The sequence below is a fragment of the Cyanistes caeruleus genome, chromosome 5 (assembly GCF_971803275.1).
Source record: "Cyanistes caeruleus chromosome 5, bCyaCae1.hap1.1, whole genome shotgun sequence".
NCBI lineage: Eukaryota > Metazoa > Chordata > Aves > Passeriformes > Paridae > Cyanistes > Cyanistes caeruleus.
This window is the reverse complement of record NC_141705.1, coordinates 15528705-15548476: the sequence shown is the minus strand read 5'-3', so window position 1 is coordinate 15548476 and position 19772 is coordinate 15528705. Positions and strand designations below refer to the sequence as shown.

The 19772-nt window shown below is 38.9% G+C and overlaps 1 protein-coding gene across 19 annotated transcripts in view; it reads left to right on the top strand.

Moving 5' to 3' along the window:
* LDB2 (LIM domain binding 2) overlaps positions 1 to 19318 on the top strand; it is a 389815-nt gene extending 370497 nt beyond the window's left edge. For 4 of the 19 annotated variants that reach the window (XM_086890201.1, XM_086890200.1, XM_086890199.1 and 1 more), the window contains 3 exons: positions 7645 to 7768; positions 8923 to 9071; positions 18029 to 19318. In XM_086890201.1, the coding sequence (XP_086746327.1) occupies positions 7645 to 7768; positions 8923 to 9071; positions 18029 to 18259 (504 nt within the window). In that variant the 3' untranslated portion in view covers positions 18260 to 19318. Of the gene's footprint in view, positions 1 to 7644; positions 7769 to 8919; positions 9072 to 15201; positions 15345 to 17993 lie in introns of all 19 variants that reach the window. The other 15 variants (XM_086890196.1, XM_086890202.1, XM_086890195.1 and 12 more) reach the window with 9 other exon arrangements.
* The last annotated feature ends 454 nt before the right edge of the window (positions 19319 to 19772 follow it).

The following is a 19772-nucleotide window of genomic DNA, read 5'->3' as shown; positions in this document are numbered from 1 at the left end:
CATGTTTTTAAGCTTAGTCTTACCTGAAATGAATGCTGCTTCTTTCTATTATCACTGTTGCTGGGAATTGAAATGGCTGCAGATACAGAACAGTGTAAAAACATGATGAGCTATGTAGCTTGGGAGCAATTGAGCAGCTGAATACTGCATTATTGAGAAATCATTCGCTACCTCTGGGTGTTAGTGAGAAACTGGAGAGTCCTAGACTGGCATTCAGGGCATAGCATAGGATGAATAAACATTACTGAGTGCTGAGTATTTGCTAGTGAATCCAGCATGTAGCTTCAGCAGTTGTGTGTCATCCCACTGCATCCTCCAGGGTTGGCAACACACATAGAAGGAATAGTGAACGCCAGGAGCCTTGTGGCAGGATTGTTTCCTAAATAACCAAATTATCAATGAAATTAATGACATTTTGTATGATGTGCAGCAGGCAAAACAGCCATATTTTCAAGTGTCAGCATGTGAGAACCATTTAAATATATATCAGTAGTCCTCAAGGGACTTGTAGATAGGCACATGAAATTGTTGCTTTCATGTGCATACCTGTCTATTGCCAAATTATTCCTGGCTTAGTATTTTTCCTCTTATTTAGTTAAGATAGGAATCTCTTTAGAACAAGGGGCTCAGTATTTTGTAAAATATATATACATATCTGTCATTTTACAAATAATAATCTGTAGATGCAAATGATCACTAATATTGCAAGTGTTAAGCTGGAAATTCTAATTCCTAGCTTCTAAGGTGATTGCAAGTACAAATATTTCTTGACTCAGCATGGTATCACAAAACATGGAGCCTTCTCCTGTGCTGAGTGGCAGCTATTAAGTATATCCTAGACTCTGTAAATCTCAGGTTATGGAATTTGTCCCAGAATCTGCTTTTGCTATGGTATTGTGCTGCAGAAACTCATCCTGTATTTTTTAAAGCTAACACAAAATATCCACTCCATATGGTTTTGGAAATGTACTTAAGATACGAGCCAAGTTCAACCTGATGCAATGCTGTCTTGCTGAGCCCTGAGCTAGTCTAAAACAATTTCTTTAAGCATGCCTATACCATATTTCCAAGCAGTTTCCCACCTCCTTGTAGATTATAAAACTCATGTTATTTCCTACCTACGTAGCAAAACCAAGGACTTCAGTCTGTTTATACACAGATAATTTTAAAAATCTTTAGCACAGAAGGAATTGGAAATATGGAGAGAACAGTAGTCACAGTAAACAAGCTAGGGATTACTCTGGGGTATTGAACTACTTAAGCTATTGGGGTTAAGAGCTGGCTTTTCATTCTGTCCCAAAGATCATCTAAGGTTTCACTAAAATAAATGACCCTGTGCAGACTGGATTTTGAATATTTGGGTTAAAATAACAGGGTTTATAATGTAAGTTGAAGCAGTTACTGTATTTGCTGCTTGCTACACTAACTACTGTCAAAATTGAACATTTATTTATTCCATGTATATCATTACATGGGATGTACAATGAACATTTATTAGTCCCACATCTCAGCAGGAGTGCACAGTGGCTCTTCAAAAAGGGAAAGCAGGTAGCAAGAATAGTAAGTTAAGTGATGGGAATCTCAAAGCCCCTTCTTTTGGCTTAAAGTTTATCTTGCAGGGAGGGACCATGGATATAGCTGAACCACTGAAATGTACTGACAGAAGAGGCTTGTATTTGATGTGACAAACTGGGCAAGAGCTTAAAACAAAGCCAAAGCATTCCCTTCTAGAAAACAAGTATGGAAAAAAAAAAACTAATTTCTTTCACTTCATAAAAACCCCAAAACGTTTCTCATTTATATCTCCATGCTTTTAATGGAAAACAAAGATGGTTTTTAAGATGAAAATGTTCTGTATTCACATGTGATCCTTAAAAAACACATGCTATTTTGAGCAGTGAATTGCAAGCCGGCCAGCGAAAGAAGCAGCAATATGTTCCTAGGAAATTTTCATTCCTCCCTCTGTTCTGCAGTGGAATGAAACTTACATTAATTCTGAAAAACAAGCATGAGCAAAGAAATTTAAAATCAGCTATAATCTTTCTCTGTTTCTAACTCCAAAGAATGAACTGTATTGAGGACTGCAGCAATGCTTTCCTGTTTCAGTGCCATGCTGCTGGGGATCCAGGGCACTCATACAGGGATTTGAAACCACTCCAGGAAATCAAACTTCCAGGTATAGCATTTTACAGGAAAAATATCCACAGTGTGACCCCTTCCTCACTGCAGGTGTATCAGTAACATATTGTGGACCTCTGGAAAAGTGTACCTGTGGATGGGCATAAAGCAGTGGATGTGCAGAGACATTTCAGTTCTTTTCAGAAATCCTTCCCCACTGAAGAAATGGGACCTTTCCCAGGGAAATGCACTGGGGCCAGAATTCCTCTAGCAGCATTAACTGGAGTTGTTTTCTCTAGAGCACACAGAAGGTGTGCAGAGGGAAGACTGCATTTCAGCATAGAAATAAAATGTCGTTGTGTTTAGATTTCTTGGTTAATAACTCAGTCTTTGTGGAGGATAAAAAATGAGCTCTAAAAGAAAGCACTGAATCTCTTCAAGGCTGCATATTGTATTCCAGGTATACCTTCTCTGTCAACATCCTACCTGAATATTAGCTAATGATTAATACTCCCATTCAAATGGGGGTTTTGTCACTTTTAAGAAGGGTTGTAAATCAACATGTGCTCCGAATATGCAACAGTTCCTATAATTTTCAAGTGATTAATGCAGGCATTTGACCAAGAGAAGTTTCAAGCATCAAAGAGTTAAAATTACGTTTCAGTAGAACTTCAGGGAACACTCTCATCGCTGCATGGTTCCTTGCTGGTTCATTCAGAAAAAAAACCTGATGTTACATTATACATTAACATTTGTAACTGTCATCTACATGAAAAATTGTAGCTATTTCCATTTTTTAATTGTACTTAGTGAAAGTTATATGTATACAGACAAAATGGGCAGCCGTGGGAAGATGCTTAAAACTTGCTGATTTTTAGTAGACCATGGCACTTGATGGTCACCTGCCTTACTGACCAGATGTGTTTCCTGAATTAAGGCTGGGTGATTATATAGTGTCACCAGCTAAATATGGCAAGACTCGAGGCTCGCCGATTTCTCTTTAAAATGCAAAAAGCATTGAAAAGCTGTTCGTCTGCCGTTCCTTTGTGCTGCTGGCACGGAGGCAGGGGAGCCTGTTGGCTGGGGCAGCCCTGCCACCTGCAGCTCAGCGCCGGCAGGACCGAGCGCAGAGCAGCCTTCCCCACCGCAAACACAAAAACCCTCCTGGAGGCAAGAGGCTGTGCTGAGGAGGGCAATCGCTAATTAAATTAGAAATAGAAGGCGTTAGCTTATGGTATGAAAAAGGTAAAAGAGAGCTTTCACATTGGTCTTTCCTGCAAATCTTCAGTGCTGCCAGGATTAGCATTTGTTCTCAGAATGGAATAAAAATCCAGCATTAGAACAAAAATCATAAGGATAAAATTATTCCTGCTGTGACTGGACTGATCTTAGAGCTGAATATGACCCCTGACTGACGAGGGCCAGTTTGGACTCTGCTGATATCTGAGATATTACAGGAAATTGTGTGCAGATCCATATTCTCAGAACCCTTTAACTCTTGTCTGCAGTGCCACCACTATCTCCTCATATAAACAACTCCCAAATGTGCTTTATTATGTTCCTTATTTTCACTTCGCTGAGCCCCAAGGGAATTACCATTTTGTCAAGTTGGATACAAGCCCTCTAATTGATGAATTGTCCATAGGATCCATATGGAACTCCAGGAAAGTCACTGGCAGTCTGCATAGCACCAAAAGGGGTGCATGAGTGTGTCCTGGGCACCCACAAGAAGAAGCTTCTCATGCCAGTGATCTCTCCGTGTGAAGCACTGTGCTCATCCCTGGAGCTGGCTCCACCCCACAGCTCTGACAGTGGAACAGCAATGAGCAATGGTCAGACATCCATGAGCTCAGATGAGATGGCTAGAAACCAATTCTAATAATATTGGGTTACTAAGCATAATGTGGAGTTCTTTCAGTGGGTTTTAGTACTGCAGAGGGAAAGTACATAATCTATTATGATACACATTGTTCCAAATACGTTTTAAAAGCTAAAACAAACATAATTTTTCTTTGAACTTTAGGGCTTGTTCAACTGCACACGCAATTAAGACACATTCTAGTGCCTGAAACATCCACATGGAGCTTTGTCCTTCTGGGACAGGAAGAGCAGTCTGGTGGATGAGATCCAGCATCATCTAGGGCATTTCAGCTGGCACTAGACACCTGTGCACAGGCAAATGGATCCCACCTCTAGTGTTGCCTAGGCATGGAACTCAGAAATATCTGTTTTGTCAAGCATTGCCATGAAAGCTTCTGTATTCATGGGAATGTAGAAATTATTTCTGTAATCATACATCGTCACCTCACTAAATTCTTGAGGTCTTTAGGCTATTTTCTTGGGTGACTGATTTCAAGCTGTGAAGAAACTGCTTGTAGAAGAGATTGGTTTTGTTGGTGTTCCAAATATTATTAATATAGTACTATAGTAAAAACTAGTACATTTGGTATTATCCAGTGCTTGTAAAAATGTTAAAATGGATGTTTTGAAGAAATCTCACAGAGGGAGACTAGATGATCTGTGGGGAATAGACAGTTTAAGCCTCAGGCTTCTTCTATATGCCAATGAATGCAGGACTATAAAACATTTCATTAGCTTTGTTTTAAGAACCCACTCTGTCAACCCAGCCTGCCAGTTACCTGCTCACCAGTGGTTAAAGACAGCAGGTGGTTTTAGCCAATCAAGCTTTTAAATGCATCTTGTTCCCTCAGTTTTAATCTGGATTTTTTGAAAAAACCAAGCTACTGATTGTCACTGGCAAGTTCCTTGGACTCAAGATAATTGGAGCACAATCATTTCCTTTTTCAAGGATTTGGGTTTGAGTCACTTTAGGTTTCAAGTAGGTCTCAAAGGTCACTGAAAAAGACTGTGAGATTCAATATCCATCGTTTTTAATCCAGTTCATTTTACACTTATGCCCAATTCACAGGAGCGAGATGCATTTAAAATTACAGAGTTCAATGCCCTTCTATTACTCAAGTATCCAAAGCTGACCTTACAATTTTCAGACTTTAGAGGAAGGAAATGGTTGTGGATTCCTCAAAAACCAGAAGAATTCATGAGTGGGTTACAGCTCCCAAGTTTCCAGAAAATGAGACTTTCCCATGTCCTAGAGTAGGGCCCTCAGTGCCCATATTTTTTTCTCTACACAAGTGAGATCAGTCAAGCGTTTCTACATATTGGGTCTGTATTCCATTTTAATCTTGTGTGTGAAGTGAAAGAGATTATATACAGTATTAGCAGTCAAGATATCCACAGGCAGTGGGGACAGCATAGTTCTCTGTGCACATTATGGTTGGAGCACAATAGCAAACATCTTTGCCAAGATGATAAAGAAAAAACATTCTCTTTGTTGCCAATAATAAATATCTAGGGAAGAGTAAGGATATAATGAATAAAGCATCCCTAAGGAAATGTTGGAAGAACCTACATATATATTTACATATTTTTAGTCCCAGCAGCAGCAGAGCTATGTAATTCTAGTGCTCTGCCCAGGGTAACTAGTTTGTTCAGAATTATCACAAATATCTTTTTCATTCTTGCTGCTATCAGCTCATAATGAGAAAATTTAGGCAGCCATGCCAGAAACCCAGACTTTTGAGAGCCAAAACAATGGTGTCCATTATGATAACAAATCTCTTTCTCTCTTACATACACACACATATACATAAAACCTGAGCCAGCTCCTGCACATTTCAGAATAAATTGAATACAAATTCAACATACAACACCTTTTTCACAGCATAAACTGGATCCTGCATATATTTTAAGACCTGGTGATCTTAATTTTTGTTAGAATATTGAACTAGATGAAAATCCAAGCCCAGACTACACTCTCTGATAGCAGCTTTCTGTCTTTTAAACTATCTTGTAGATATTTACAAAAAATATGTAAAAACTGTATAGGAAAAATGTCAATGAGGCAACAGCAGATTCAATTTCTGCAGTTGGAAAAAAATAATTTCTCATACTGAAGCTCTTCATTCTCCCTGCTGCTTTATGTTATCTCTGTTTTAACTGCTGTTAATGAAAGGCTCATCAAACAGCAGTGCCAATACACAGTAATATTTAAGTGCTGAATTAGTCTCAGTCCTCATGGCAGCTCCCTTTCAGCTATTTTCTCTGCATACTTTGCATCTCCATTTATATGAATGAGAGAAGGGTGCACGTGGGGAGAATGGAGCAGGCGTTGCTCAGCTCTGCAGCCCAGAGAGAAGAATTTGTCTCCTGTCTTACATATCTGTAAAAGAATGAAGGGAAAACATCTCCTGCTGAAGTAAATCCTACATACTCCTTCAGCAAAACTTCCTAAAATTAAGTAAATAATTCAAAACAAGTCTTTGTTTAAGTTACACCTTTCTTCAGTTACCATTCTAACTTCTAATAATTTGATCACCTTGTTGCCTTACTTCACTTGGTAAAACAAGCCAAACCTGTCCCTGCTTCTAAACACAGTTCTGCTTTGAAAAGTGACTAAAAATGGCATGCAGGCCCCATGCTTATTCTGTGCCAGCAACTTCCTTATCATATGTGCTCAGTTTGCAAGTAAGGAACCATTTCCTCCAATGTGCCAGCCCTACAAATTTCAGGCAGGACTTGTAGGTCAACCCAGATTTTTCTCCTCATTTAGGATGCCTAAAAATCAAGGCTCTGGCAAACGAGAGTAAACCCTCAGTTACACGTGTGCAATTTTGTAGCCTTCTATGGCTTTGATTGAGGTTTAATGGCTGGAAATGATTGTGTGGTTATAAACAGCAGAGAATAGAAAGCAACACTGCTCTTTCTGCTGGATCTGCTGTGCTAACAGGAGTAGAAAGCAGTGAACAATTATTTTAATTATTAAGTGAACAGATAGAAAATATATTAGACTCTATTTAAAAAAAGGTGTTTGAAATTCCATGTTTTTAGAAATCTCTATCTTATATATCCAAGCATTCAAGCAGACAAGAAAAATAAAATGCTTCTTTTTTTCTCATATGTGTCATTCATATTATAGGAAGAGAGTTTCTAGTCCTCATATAACAAAAAAAACCCAAAATTATCTGGATTATTATTATTTATCTGGATATTAATAATAATTATCAATTATTATTGATGTAATATCAAAATAAAAGGTCATTTTTAAGAAGCTCTCATTGTGGTGTGTAGCAGGCCAGAAGAACACATTTTGCTGTATGGGAATGATAGTCCACTGTGAGCATTGTATTCTTGACTAATCTTTGAGGCTTTGGCAATGAAGCATGAACATTTTATAGTCTTCTGAAATCTCTGTAGCCTGGAAGACTAGAGTTGAAGTTTATCTGATATATCCAAAGATTTCCTAGGATAATAAATAGCAAGAAAAATTTTTCCCAATTCAGAATTTTGATTTGCAATTCATGTGCAGATTAAACTGAACTTTACAAGGCATGCTGTGTTAGCAAGAGTAAAAAATACATATATATATATAAAATTTCCAGCTATGTAAATACTGATCAGCGGAGGCTTTGCTTGCATAAAATTGTTTTATTCTGATTTTTCTTCCAGTTGTGTGTAATACTGGAGCCAATGCAGGAACTGATGTCAAGACATAAAACTTACAATCTAAGTCCTCGAGACTGTTTGAAGACTTGCTTATTTCAAAAATGGCAGAGAATGGTGGCCCCACCAGGTATGTTTCACTTCCAGTATTCCACTTATTTTATAGTAAAATTAATAGAGAAGCAATGGGAAGCTTACTTATAAAGGAAAGTAATAAAAATTAACAATGCTCCCAAAGCAAGATTGAAAATTATTCTGATATTTTATGATTTCAGTCTGACAAAACTGATTTATAGGTGTGCACACTGAGATGGCTTCACTATGACTAGGATATAATTTAGTGCAAAAATATGTGTAAATGGAATGCAAAATGCCTACTGGCTCCATTAGAATTCATTGTTTATGTAATCCTGTTTCCTGCTGTGACTCTGAAATAACAGCTACAATTCATAATTAATTGTCTTTGAGACTAATATCAAGTTATTTACAGGCCTGGACCTAATCTCCTTCCTCTTACACCTCAAAATAATAATTCTCTCTTTTTTCAGATTATAAAGGTTTTCATGTATATGAGTGTTCACATAGGTGCCCCGGCCAAATTCTGAGAAGAACAATTGCCCCTCTCTGATTTCAGGTTAAGCAAAGCTGTGCAAAATTGTCCTGATGCGGTCTGAGTTTTGCAGGCTTGCAGGGCAATGGCATTAGCACACTTTATGGGTTCTCCTGGGAGCAGCAGGTTCAGGGGCGAAGCCCACACAGGATGTAGGAGGAACTCCAAGGGAGGTTGCTTGTTGCTTGCTGCATGGATGGCAGCAGTAGGGCAGGAAGCTCCTTTGGCCTTTGGCTGGGTCATTTGAGGCTGTACCCTACATCACAGTGAGACCTGCACCTCTTCTTGCTATGTGACCTTCAGCAAGTTCCACAGTCACTTTGACCATAATGACCATTATCATGATACTCCCATAAGTAAAATGTTTTTGAATACCTTTATAGACAATTCTGGGATGATGCTTTGTTAAACTTTTTTTTTTTTTTTTTTTTCTGATGGATTAACAAACTTTGTTAATCCATCAGAAAAAAATTGAGAGCAGATTCCATTGGTTTGGGTCCAAATATCATCCTACGGTTTGTATGTTAAATCTAACACAACTGTTACTATTAAACTTAGCAATTTAAAACTAATTGAAAAAGTATTTCAGCACTTACTTCTTCTCATGGACCATTTTAATTCATGATTTACAGTATCTGCCATTTGCTTTCCTTCTTATCATTTTATTGCAGCAGAACCCACAAGACAACCAACAACCAAACGGAGAAAAAGGAAAAACTCTACCAGCAGCACTTCCAACAGTAGTGCTGGGAACAATGCAAATAGTACCAACAGCAAGAAAAAGTCAGCTGCTGCAAACCTGAGTCTATCAAGTCAGGTACCTGTAAGTCTCACTTTCCTTTTAGGCCTGAATCACGGTGCTTTAATTCTTTCCATACTTTGTAAAAAAGGTGCATTCTTGAGCCAAAACTGTCACAAGGAAAAGGCAATCTTGCACAGTGTGCTGTGGAAGCTGGGGAATTAGTAGAGAGGTGTGAAGAAGATGGTCTCCAGTCCAGCTTTAATGCAGGACCCTCAAACAGAAGTATCCTGAGGATCAGATGCGATTTTTTAAAGGCCTGGGCCAGTTCTCCTTTTTGTCAGGGGGAGTTTCTCCTCTAGTGGTGGGACTCAGATTAGGCCTCGTGTTTTTAGACATAGCATGAGCCTTGCAGACTTCATCTGCCGGGTGCTAAGCGAGGATGTGTCCCAGTGGAGCAGGACAGCTGTCCCTGAGGAAGCCGCTGGTCTCTCTCTGTTAGTACCTGACCTCTAATTGGTGCCAGGTTCAGATGCTGAACAGGAACAGGTTATGATTTAACTTACCTGCAGAGCTTATCCCTTTGTCCAATCACCCCACTTGCAGAGGGTAGATTCTCTGGAATGTGGCTCTCAGCTTATCCACCCTGCTAGCTGTAACTGTTGACATCCTAATTGTATAGGGAAACACCAAGTCATTTCCAGAGTATTAACTGTATCAGCACATTAATAATGTCACATTTACTGCTTTAGTCACATATAGGGGTAATCAGACCCCAAATTGTGACAAAGTGTGCCTTAGTCAATTAGGAGATAGCTTATGCATTTTAAAGCTTGAGAAAGTAATTTGATATTATAAGAAGCATCAAGTCATATCCTGGGAATAACATGCAGGTATTTTTATTTGATTTCTGGTCAGCAGATTGGAAGGGGTTAGGTCTCCTCTAAAACCTGACAAAGAATATCGCTGTTTTGTTAGCACAAAGCAGACACTTCCTAGGAAGCCTGAATACCCAGATAAAAAAAAAAGAGTAGACTTAACACCAGTGACATGAAATGAAGATTTTTGTTTAGCAACTGATTTAGCAATCCACTAGTTTAAAGCTTGGGGTTTCAGGACATTAAACTCGTATTTCCTCTTTGTCATATTAAAATTTTCACATGGCTCGTATCCCCAGAGTCAGATTCTTTCCCTAATATAGGCATCTCTGTGTTTTTCTGGCAGCACAAAGCAGTCAGAAGGCTGACTACCTGATCTCCTGGTGGCAGGCACCACTCTGCCCCAGACACTGATGGTGCCTGCCAGAAAAACCTTTGGATCAATATTCAACCATATTTAAGGAAAAGTTGCAAGGAAGTGCAAAACCAAGCAACCAGCTGTCTCCAACTTTAAAAGACAGTAGAATCATTTTCTGTCAGCTACACCCTGGACTACAGTCTGACCCCCTGCCTCTCTTCAGCCTGCTCCTCCCTGGAGAGAGGACTTTTGTTGCCTTCAGTGGTAGCTGTGTGTACTCGAATGTCTGAATGAGACTGAGCCCTCTGATAAGTTACCTGTCACTCCACGATATTGAAAGTAACTTCAGGTGCTGAAGGCTACTCCTGACAGATGAAGTAGCCAAGGCTGCTCTTCTGATGGAGATGATAGTTGAGCATCTGAGACATATTGGTGAAGTTTATTATGATATGAGGGATGGACTTTTTAGCCTCCATTTACTTTCAGGATGTTGCATACTCAATGTTTTTCAATATTCTTTGCTTTCTGTACCAGAGTAGCAAAATGGTCCAACCTCTTTTGTATGGAGGATCAGGTTCCATTTTTAGGACACTTTTCCTTTCCATCTGCAAAGGGGAAAATGCTTAGCTGTTCGATTTGACATACTAACAGCTCTTCCCATCTTCCCCACAGCAAAGATAGCAAACCAGATGGAATTGATGGTTTGGCCACCCTGTAGAGTAGACAGAACTCAAAATAATTTTAGCAGGAGGATATTTCAGTGTAAAACTATTCAACGCTTTTCAGCTTAATAAAGAGATGTTATCCCACACTTCTTCAAAATTATGCATTCTTTGAAGTGGACCTTGTTGTCATTGCTTTCCGAAGATAGCTGCAGGTAGCAGTAACTTGCTTTCTGTTTCTTTCCAATAACTGTAACTTAAAGTGTATCATTTAGTAGTTAATGTTTGGTTTCCCTTACATGCAAGAAGACAAGAGATCCTTGAACACAATTTGGCAGTTTTCAATTCACTAAAATATTCATTTGGCCATACAGCTTTCTGTGAATGGGGCTTTCCTGCTCAGTAGAAAAAAAACCCCACCCTACTGAAATCATTCACTTTCTGTGTTAAAAGCATTTCCCCTCTCCTTATTAGAGAAGAGGAATGGAATCACTGCATCTTCTATCCAGATGGCTCAAATAACCAGAGGTACTTTCAGTTCCATTTTCCTCATCCTCATCTCTGGAGAGCCCCACAATGAGCTCATATCTATATCAACCCTGGATTAATATGAGGGCCTGTATTCCAACTTTCTCTTTTTCTCCAATGATTTCTTCCCTGCCAGCAAAGTCAGTGCCTCCACCAGAATCACATCTAATTTTCTGTCTCTTTTATGCTTCTGTGTTGTTTTAACTTTGATAGTAAATTAATCCTGATTAAACGGTGTTTTCTTAGCTTCTGTTCTTTGTGATGTTTCTTGGTTTAGGACATTAGTAATTATTCCATTTTGCTCCTATATTAATGCTGCATGCACTCTGGCAAATACGTGAACTCACCATACTCCTCATCCACACTTCTTACTCACACCATTAACTTCTGTTTCTTTAATGAGGTCTTCATGCCTGGAGAGGTAAATGTCCCACATTTAGGATAGCGTCCAGAAAACAGAATTACCATCAGCTATGGCAAAGCTTGAAACTTCAGAGTTTTGTCATTTTCCGCACAGCCCCTTCCAGCTCTTCAGATAAATACCTTGGGCTGAGCAAACCTTGATTAATGAGGGAATGTTCCTTGTCACATAGATGTTCTTCGACTAGTAGAAGGAGGAGGTTGTGCCGTTTCCTCCACCTGTATTATTTTCTGATCAGTTGTCCAGGCAGGCACAGTGCAGACAGTACAGAGCCAAGCTCAGAAAGTGAAATGGCATGATTTTGTTTCCATGCATGGGTGAGGTTGGTGCTGCATCCTGAAGCTCAGTTGTTGAAGCCAAATCGATCAGTATCATTTGTGCTCCTTGTGCTGTCTTAAATTTCTTAGCACTTCCACAGTGCTGACACATTCTGATACATCTCTTATGGCAATCCATAAAAGCATTTGAGGGGTCTCTGCTAGTGGGTGGGTATCTTCCCTCTCATCGGGAATTTGAAAATGTTCAGTCTCAGTCCATTCTCTTATCTGTAACTATTATTTATACTTCCTCAACTGTGGTAAATAAAACAAAAAGTTTTGTCCTTTTGACAGTCACTTACACTGTATTGTACCCATTTTCTCTTATGATGGTGGGATAAACAGTAGTTTCTGTGATTCTGTTGCTTCTCAGGCTGCTGATTGCAGACCTTCAGTATCTCTTGTCAATATGACCCTTCTGGCCAATTTAATACCTTTACTATGTATTACATATTTCCTACATTCTTAACACAAATGCAGTTAGCCAGTGTGCCACGATTGCACCACACAGCTCATTCTTGTGTTGGCCCGTTGCTTGTCCAGTGATGCTTTTGACCCTGGTCCTGTAGGTGCCAAGGCAACACACTGTAGTGTGGTGGAAGTAGAACTAAGTACTGCTAAAGTCAGGAAAACAATAGCACAAGTACAAAAATGTTTTTCTCACTAGAAGTTTTCTTTCTCAGGTTCTCATGGGTGCAGGCTCAGTACTGCCAGTGCTTCCCATAGATGCATTGACTGGTTTTAGTGCATAAAGAAAACAGACAGGACAGGGACCCAGAAACTGCAGTCTGCTCAGCTGCCTTAGTCTCAGCAGATGCCAATAATTTAAACTTGGATCTGTTCACATTCTCAATCACATCTGATCTTTGGAAGGCTCTTTGGGCAGAACATGGAGTTACCAGTTTCCACTTTCCTCTAGACAAAGAGCAAAGATGGGCAAGAGCCCTTCTTCAAAGTTCATAGAAAACCTGCCTTTCTAATGTTAGCCTTACCATTTTAAAGAAATTAGTTACCTATTTTGGGTATGCTATTGTCTTACCACTTATACAGTACTAATAATTTCCTCCAGTATTTGAAGTTAGCTGCAATATTTTCCCAAGTCTTTGCTCAGTTTTCAAGCCTTCTTACTGGCTAAAATCATATTCCTTAGCATTTTACATGTTCTTCTGTTTCAAATAAAACTTTTTGAAAGCCCTAACCCTTGTACTGTAGAGCAATGATTTGTATACTGTGATCTTTGGATTAAAGGCATAAGCAAGGTCATCAGGAGGTGTCCATATAGCTATTTTTCCTTAAATATCACTCTCTGTTAAGTTTAATTAAAGCAAGGCACATTGGTCCATTTTCATATATTTGAAACTTGATAGCAATCCACAACTCTCACAAACTCTTAAGAACCATTGCTCTATGCTGCTCCCAGTCATCACCACAGAAATTAATAGGTGGATTTTGCTATCATTTACTAATGAAGATCTTGTTGTGTGTAATACTGTAAACATGAACCCAGTGAAATACCATGTGTTGGAAAGAATAAAGCACCACCACATGCCACTGAGTAAATGAAACATTCTTTGTTACATCCAGAGTCTTAAATAGAACCTCCTTGCACTCTAAGCAAGTGACATACCTCAATAATCTTTCTTTCTCTTTGTAGCTCTCTGTAAGCTCCTCAGAAACCAAATCCATAAATAAACCTGCTAATGTGGAAGGGAGCAATACAATCTCTTACGTGTTTCAGAAATGGGGTAGGTTTAGGTGGTTTGTAATGGATATTGTAGAACCAGAGCTACAGTTCCAGGGCCAGAGATAAGTGTCAGAAATTAGCCCATGTCTCAAAACCATGAAATTCAGAATCTAAGATTTAGTAGTAGGGAGATGAGAGAGAATAACTTTGTTTCCAGTTTTTGTGCTTTAGGCAAAACATTCCAAACAAGAACAGAATGTCAAGTTAACAGTGAGAATTATGATGAGATGTGAAAGATTTTTCTCTAGAAAGTGTTTACTCTGAAACCTAATTAAAATGTCATTTCTGTTTCTAAGGATCATTTCTATACCAACGTCAGTCTGATGTTTTTCTCATGGAAGCAGTGACCATTATGGGTGTGGGCAGCAGTGGGGCTCTCAGTCATTAATAATTTTTGTGCCAAGGAGCTAAAAAGTCAATTATTAAAATAATTACCACTAAATTCCATAAGAAGGCAAGCAGGAGGAAGAACCCTTCTTTTGACTTAGCACTTAGAAGCATGTTAACTGCTAAAACTAGTGCAACTTTCAGTCCTTGGAGGATGAGATGTGCTTGAATGATATACTTGAGAGTGCCAGGCATTTTAATTACCTTAGGCTTGTGAAGCACTGTTTGTCTACTTCTGGGGGCTGTGACAACAGAGCTAGGAACTGATCACCGTGACACACTGAGCAAGGCTACATTTTAACAGCAGCAAATATGGCAGGCTCAGGGATGGGGAATTTTAAGTGGCCCACCAGATATTTTTACCTCCAGACTTCACTAAGACATTGTTTAGACATAGAATGATCCCAAGTTAAAAAGCACAGTCACATAACTGGGCAGGGAAGAGCTAAATTTTGAGGCTTGGTATAGAAAAAAAAGATGAAACCTAGAAATTACAAGTCTGTTAAGTAGAAGTGCTTGCATTTGAGTGTTGTACGAAGTGATCTCTGTGTATAGTTTACATGCATCAATTTTAGTTTGAATGGCAACTAGGGTTATTACAGGATGAAAGGTATGACATACATGAAAGTTGCTTTTTTGGTTATAACATACTACATTTCTATCACATAAGGTAAAACAACCACTGCTTTATTTACAGTGCTTCACTACAACCATATTTTATTATCATGAGACATTCCTTGACCAAAAATGTTGTTACTAATCACAGAGTAAATTAATAAGATTGAGTGACTACAGTCTAAATCTTTTTTAAGCTAATTTAGTCAAATATGTGCTACCATAACTAGGCCATAGCAGTGTGTGCTGCCATGCAAGAGACTAGGGTTTAATTCTTGGATTCTGCTTCTCACTCCATGAGCAGGAGCTAGGAGCACTCCAGAGCTGCAGCCTCAACCCTGGGAGGGATGGAGCCTTGTGTCATTCAACAGCAGTGACCCCCACTGGCCAATTTAAGGAGAAGCATTGAGGGGCTCTAAAAGGAGTCACTTCCAGTCCTCCTCAGAGGTTGGTGGTCATTGCACGGGATCTAGTGAGTGGAGGTTCAATGGGTGCACTCGGTGGGGTCTTCAGCTTTCAGTCTGAGGAGCAGAATCCTCTGGGGAGGAAACAGCATGTGCGCTTCCTGAGACACTATTTTTGCCTGATATAAATGGCAAGATTGTCAAGAATTTTTTTTCAGATGTCCTGTAACGAATGCTGTGATATCTATCTTTTAAATAGAATGAGGGAAAATTCCACTAAACACAATATAATTGTACTTCAATTCTCAGAGAAAGAGGGGGAGAGACTAGATAGCATAGAGGGAAATACAAGTGCAAACTGTTCTCTCAGTAGGAGTCATTATACAAAAGGAATAATATTTGAAATGAACCTGAGAAATGAGAGGTGGAAATACTTAGAAGGTCATTGAACATCTCCCCATTGATGCACGAATGTTTCCTACCACAGATTGAGATTTTTTCCTGGCCTAGTGTTAGGTGACCTGAGCAGTAAAACTAGCACTGTTCCAATGGGATTGTTAATCCTCAGCCTGCCATTATCAGGAACAGGAGTATTGTCTTAGCAAAGAGGATTACATTTTTGTTTACTTAGTGCCATCTTAGTACCCTAGTCTACATCTCCTCAGATTGGCCTAAAGTGATTGTCTTCCTTTCAGCACTTGCAGCTGTTAAGCATATTTCCCCTCCCAATCATTTGGTGGATATAATACATATTTAATTCTTTCACATGGCCTCCCCAGCCAGCTGTTGTAACCCCATAGTGATTTTTGATGTGCTTGTCCAAGTCTCATCCGAGTCGCTGACCTCTTGCTGGTATGGCAACAGAGAGCTTGAGGCCCGTCCTTGAGGAGGTGGAAGTGAAAGCAACTGGTGCCACCTCGGTCTGTGATTCTGTGTTTCAGCCACTGTGGTCCTTTTTGCCTGCCATATAACACTGCACACTCACACCCAACTCGCTGTCCTCTGCCAGGTCTCTTTTGTCATTAATGCTCTGGCAGTACCATGGGATCCGGTCTGGTTCAGCAGTGCACACTATATATTGCCTGTTGTTTAGAGGGATGGGATAAATTAGAATAAACTTTTGCTTATGAACACCTTTAAAAGCTCTTTTAAACCTCTATGTCACAAAGCTGTGTGTGAGGTTTTTTTAATAAAATATTTTATGGATATATGGAGTAACAAAACAGACAAAGTGAAGATGAAATAATGTAACAATTTTCATATACTCACAAATTTTTTACATAGCACAGGCTGAAAGTGTGACACAAACATTCTTTTGTAACATGCCAGCCTTCACTGAGGGATCTCAAGAAATAGTGTAAACACTTGCAGGCAATAATTTGTATTGTTTTGTGGTGAAGGAAGTAGATATCTGATTAAAGAGAAACCTTATTAAATGCAAACATTTGTCTTCTGTTTGCTTTTAACATTCGTAAGGAGGAACAGATCCTTTAAGAAATGAATCCATTGTTCATCAGGATTCTTGGAAGGGCTTGTTAAATCAGCAGGAACAAAGCTACACATCAGGAATTACTGCACTTCTACCAAGCACTACCTGATGCCCTGACACCTGAGCTGCATGAAAAGATGCATCCCACATATTTCTTTAGCTGTTGGCACAGCAGCCTGATTCTCCCTTGAACAGAGAGAACAAGAGAGCTCTCTGGCTTTGCACCTTTGCTTTCCAATCTCAAGTTTGCACCTTTCTATCCCATGCTGCTTAGGGTTTTTGCAGCAAATCTGTGATGCACTGGAGTACAGTAGGCGGTTTACTTGTTTTCATGGAAGGACAATTTGTACTTAAAGCAGTGATTAGATGGATTCTTTCTTTCTTGCATGCTTTAGTTTCTGATGAGTACTAGCTTCATCAGTGTAATTATAATTAGCACTCTTCATCTTGCTTTTACGGTACCAGCTGGACAGATTGGTCCTCTTACTGCACAGATTGGCGGCAGGGTTGCCTACATGGAGTTAGGTGACAGGCACCATGAAATAACAGATGGTAAATTCAGGGCTTGTTGGCAATCAGCAGGTTTTTGCTAATGACTTAATTAGCTATGCAAATTGTCAAATCAGTGTGAACATTGTTTTTATCGAAAACTTTACCTAAATTAATTACCATAATTAAGTAGCAGAATGTCAAGTATATTGGATGCGTAAAAGGGCTTGGCTGGCTATGGATAAGAGAGTTACCATCTTTATTAGAGTGCTGTGCTCCATGTTTGAGAAGTCTGAGGATAAGAAATGTGATTTCTTTTAAACTACTTTTAAAACATGCCTATCACCAGGTTCCAACTGAGATACACCCTGGTGCCTTTCCAATGAAAATGGCTCAGGAAGGATTTACTGGATAAACGCTAAATATTTCAAGGAGAACTTTAAAGACAGTTTCATAGCCTGTTTACTTGCTTAAAATCAGGCATATTTTTCAGACTACCTGCTTTTCAGTTCTGGGGTTTCTGAGATCCAGAGCCATGAGCATGCAGCTATAGAGATGTGTTATAGTTTTTAATTAAATTAGAAATAAAGTGTAAGCCTCTCTCCTTGTTCCAATTAGGTGGGAACTTTTAACTCTGTTGTTCAAATGTCACAAAGTTAAAGAGATGCAAATTCTCTAACATAATTTTTTTAAGTTGATTTTTTCTCTCTCAAGGTTTCCATATAACAAATATTGGGTGCTGTTCACAGGATGTGATGGTGGTAGGAGAACCAACTCTGATGGGAGGCGAATTTGGGGATGAAGACGAAAGGCTTATCACTAGATTAGAGAATACACAGTATGATGCAGCAAATGGCATGGATGATGAAGAAGATTTCAACAATTCACCTGCACTGGGAAATAACAGCCCGTGGAACAGCAAACCTCCTGCTAACCAGGAGACTAAATCTGAAAACCCCACACCACAAGCTTCCCAATAGGTTATTCTGCAGCAGTGCCCACTGTAAAGTACCTCAGTGGGTTATTAATTACTGTTTCACAGCGTTCTTCAAAATAAAATTTAAAAGAAACACCTTTCAAATAATACAGTATCTATTTCTAAACTAAAGCTATCCAACTTTTTTCGTTAGGGAAAACTCTTGTATAAACTTCCATATACATTCTTTGGAAGTATTGTCATACAACTAGATACTGGCACTGACCTCAATTAAAATAATTGAAAATTAAACAGCATCTCGTGGCAAATTTCTGACAGTGCATTTTATTGGAAGGGGTTGTTTTTTTCCTCATCAAACAATGGCCATATTTTAACAAGTCATCAGTGCTCAGGATCTCATTAACATAACTATGTAAAACTTTTTACAATTGTAATATATTTTCTGCTTTTCAACTTGCACCTGAAATTTCTTGTTTCAGAAAAAGATCAGCTTTTAAGGAAAAGTATTTAAAGTAACTTTTGTTCATTCTTTAACTTTTCTTTCATCAGTTAATCATTTAAAGGATCCAGCATTTTTAATTTACATTTAGCTGATGCCAGTAGATACTCTATCCATCATTTAATAAAAATACTGAAACAAGAAATGTCTTTTTTTCATCAAAGACATGAGAAATATTTTTATGTGGAAAAAGACACCCAGTCCTATGAGAGTTTATGCTTTGTAAAATTGCTGTCGATCCAGATATTTTAAAGCCATGTAATCCATTAACTTTGTGGGCAGCTTAATAAATCTAAATCTTTTGTGTTTTTATTATTGTATCTGAGTTGGCTTTGTTGTTATTTCTTTTCATAGTATATTTCTTGTATAATATTTTTGTAAAGCCCTCATTTTTTGTTTTACTTTTTTGTTTTGTTTTGTTTTTTATTCCGGTGTATTTATGTGAAACTTTATAAAAGAAACTAATTTTTTCATTTACATATTAATATGTTCAACTCATCATGTAAAGACACAGTGAGTCAGTGTGTTATATAATACAACTGTATTTTATGTATGCTTTGCCAATAAGTGTGCCAATAAACTGTGTTAACAAATGTGCTCTTATACAATGCATTTACATTTCCTTGTACGCACAGCACACACACCCACGTTCAGGATCATGCACCAGGGATTTCTGGAATTAGTGTTTCACTGAATTGCAGTCTTTTTGCAGCTAAAGAGAAAGCCTACGGTGAGGTGTGTATGGCTTGCAGCTCAATTTGGTTTGATGCTCTTTTCCGAACAATAACGATGTGCAGCACCACAGGTGAGTTACAGCGGTGAGAGCCAGGCGTGAGGGAGTGCAGGGCATCCAGCCAGAGAAGCTCCATCCTGAACTTTGCATCCCTTGCCTTCCAGGGCCAGGGCTTATTGGAGCGGGGATTTCCACTCTGCTGAATTCTGTCTGATAGCTTTATGATGAGTCCCTCAACTGGTGATGAGAGGATTTTAAAAATCCTCCTTTCTTTGCTTTGCTATCATATCAATTGTTCACGGGCGCCAGCGAAATCCCTGGAGT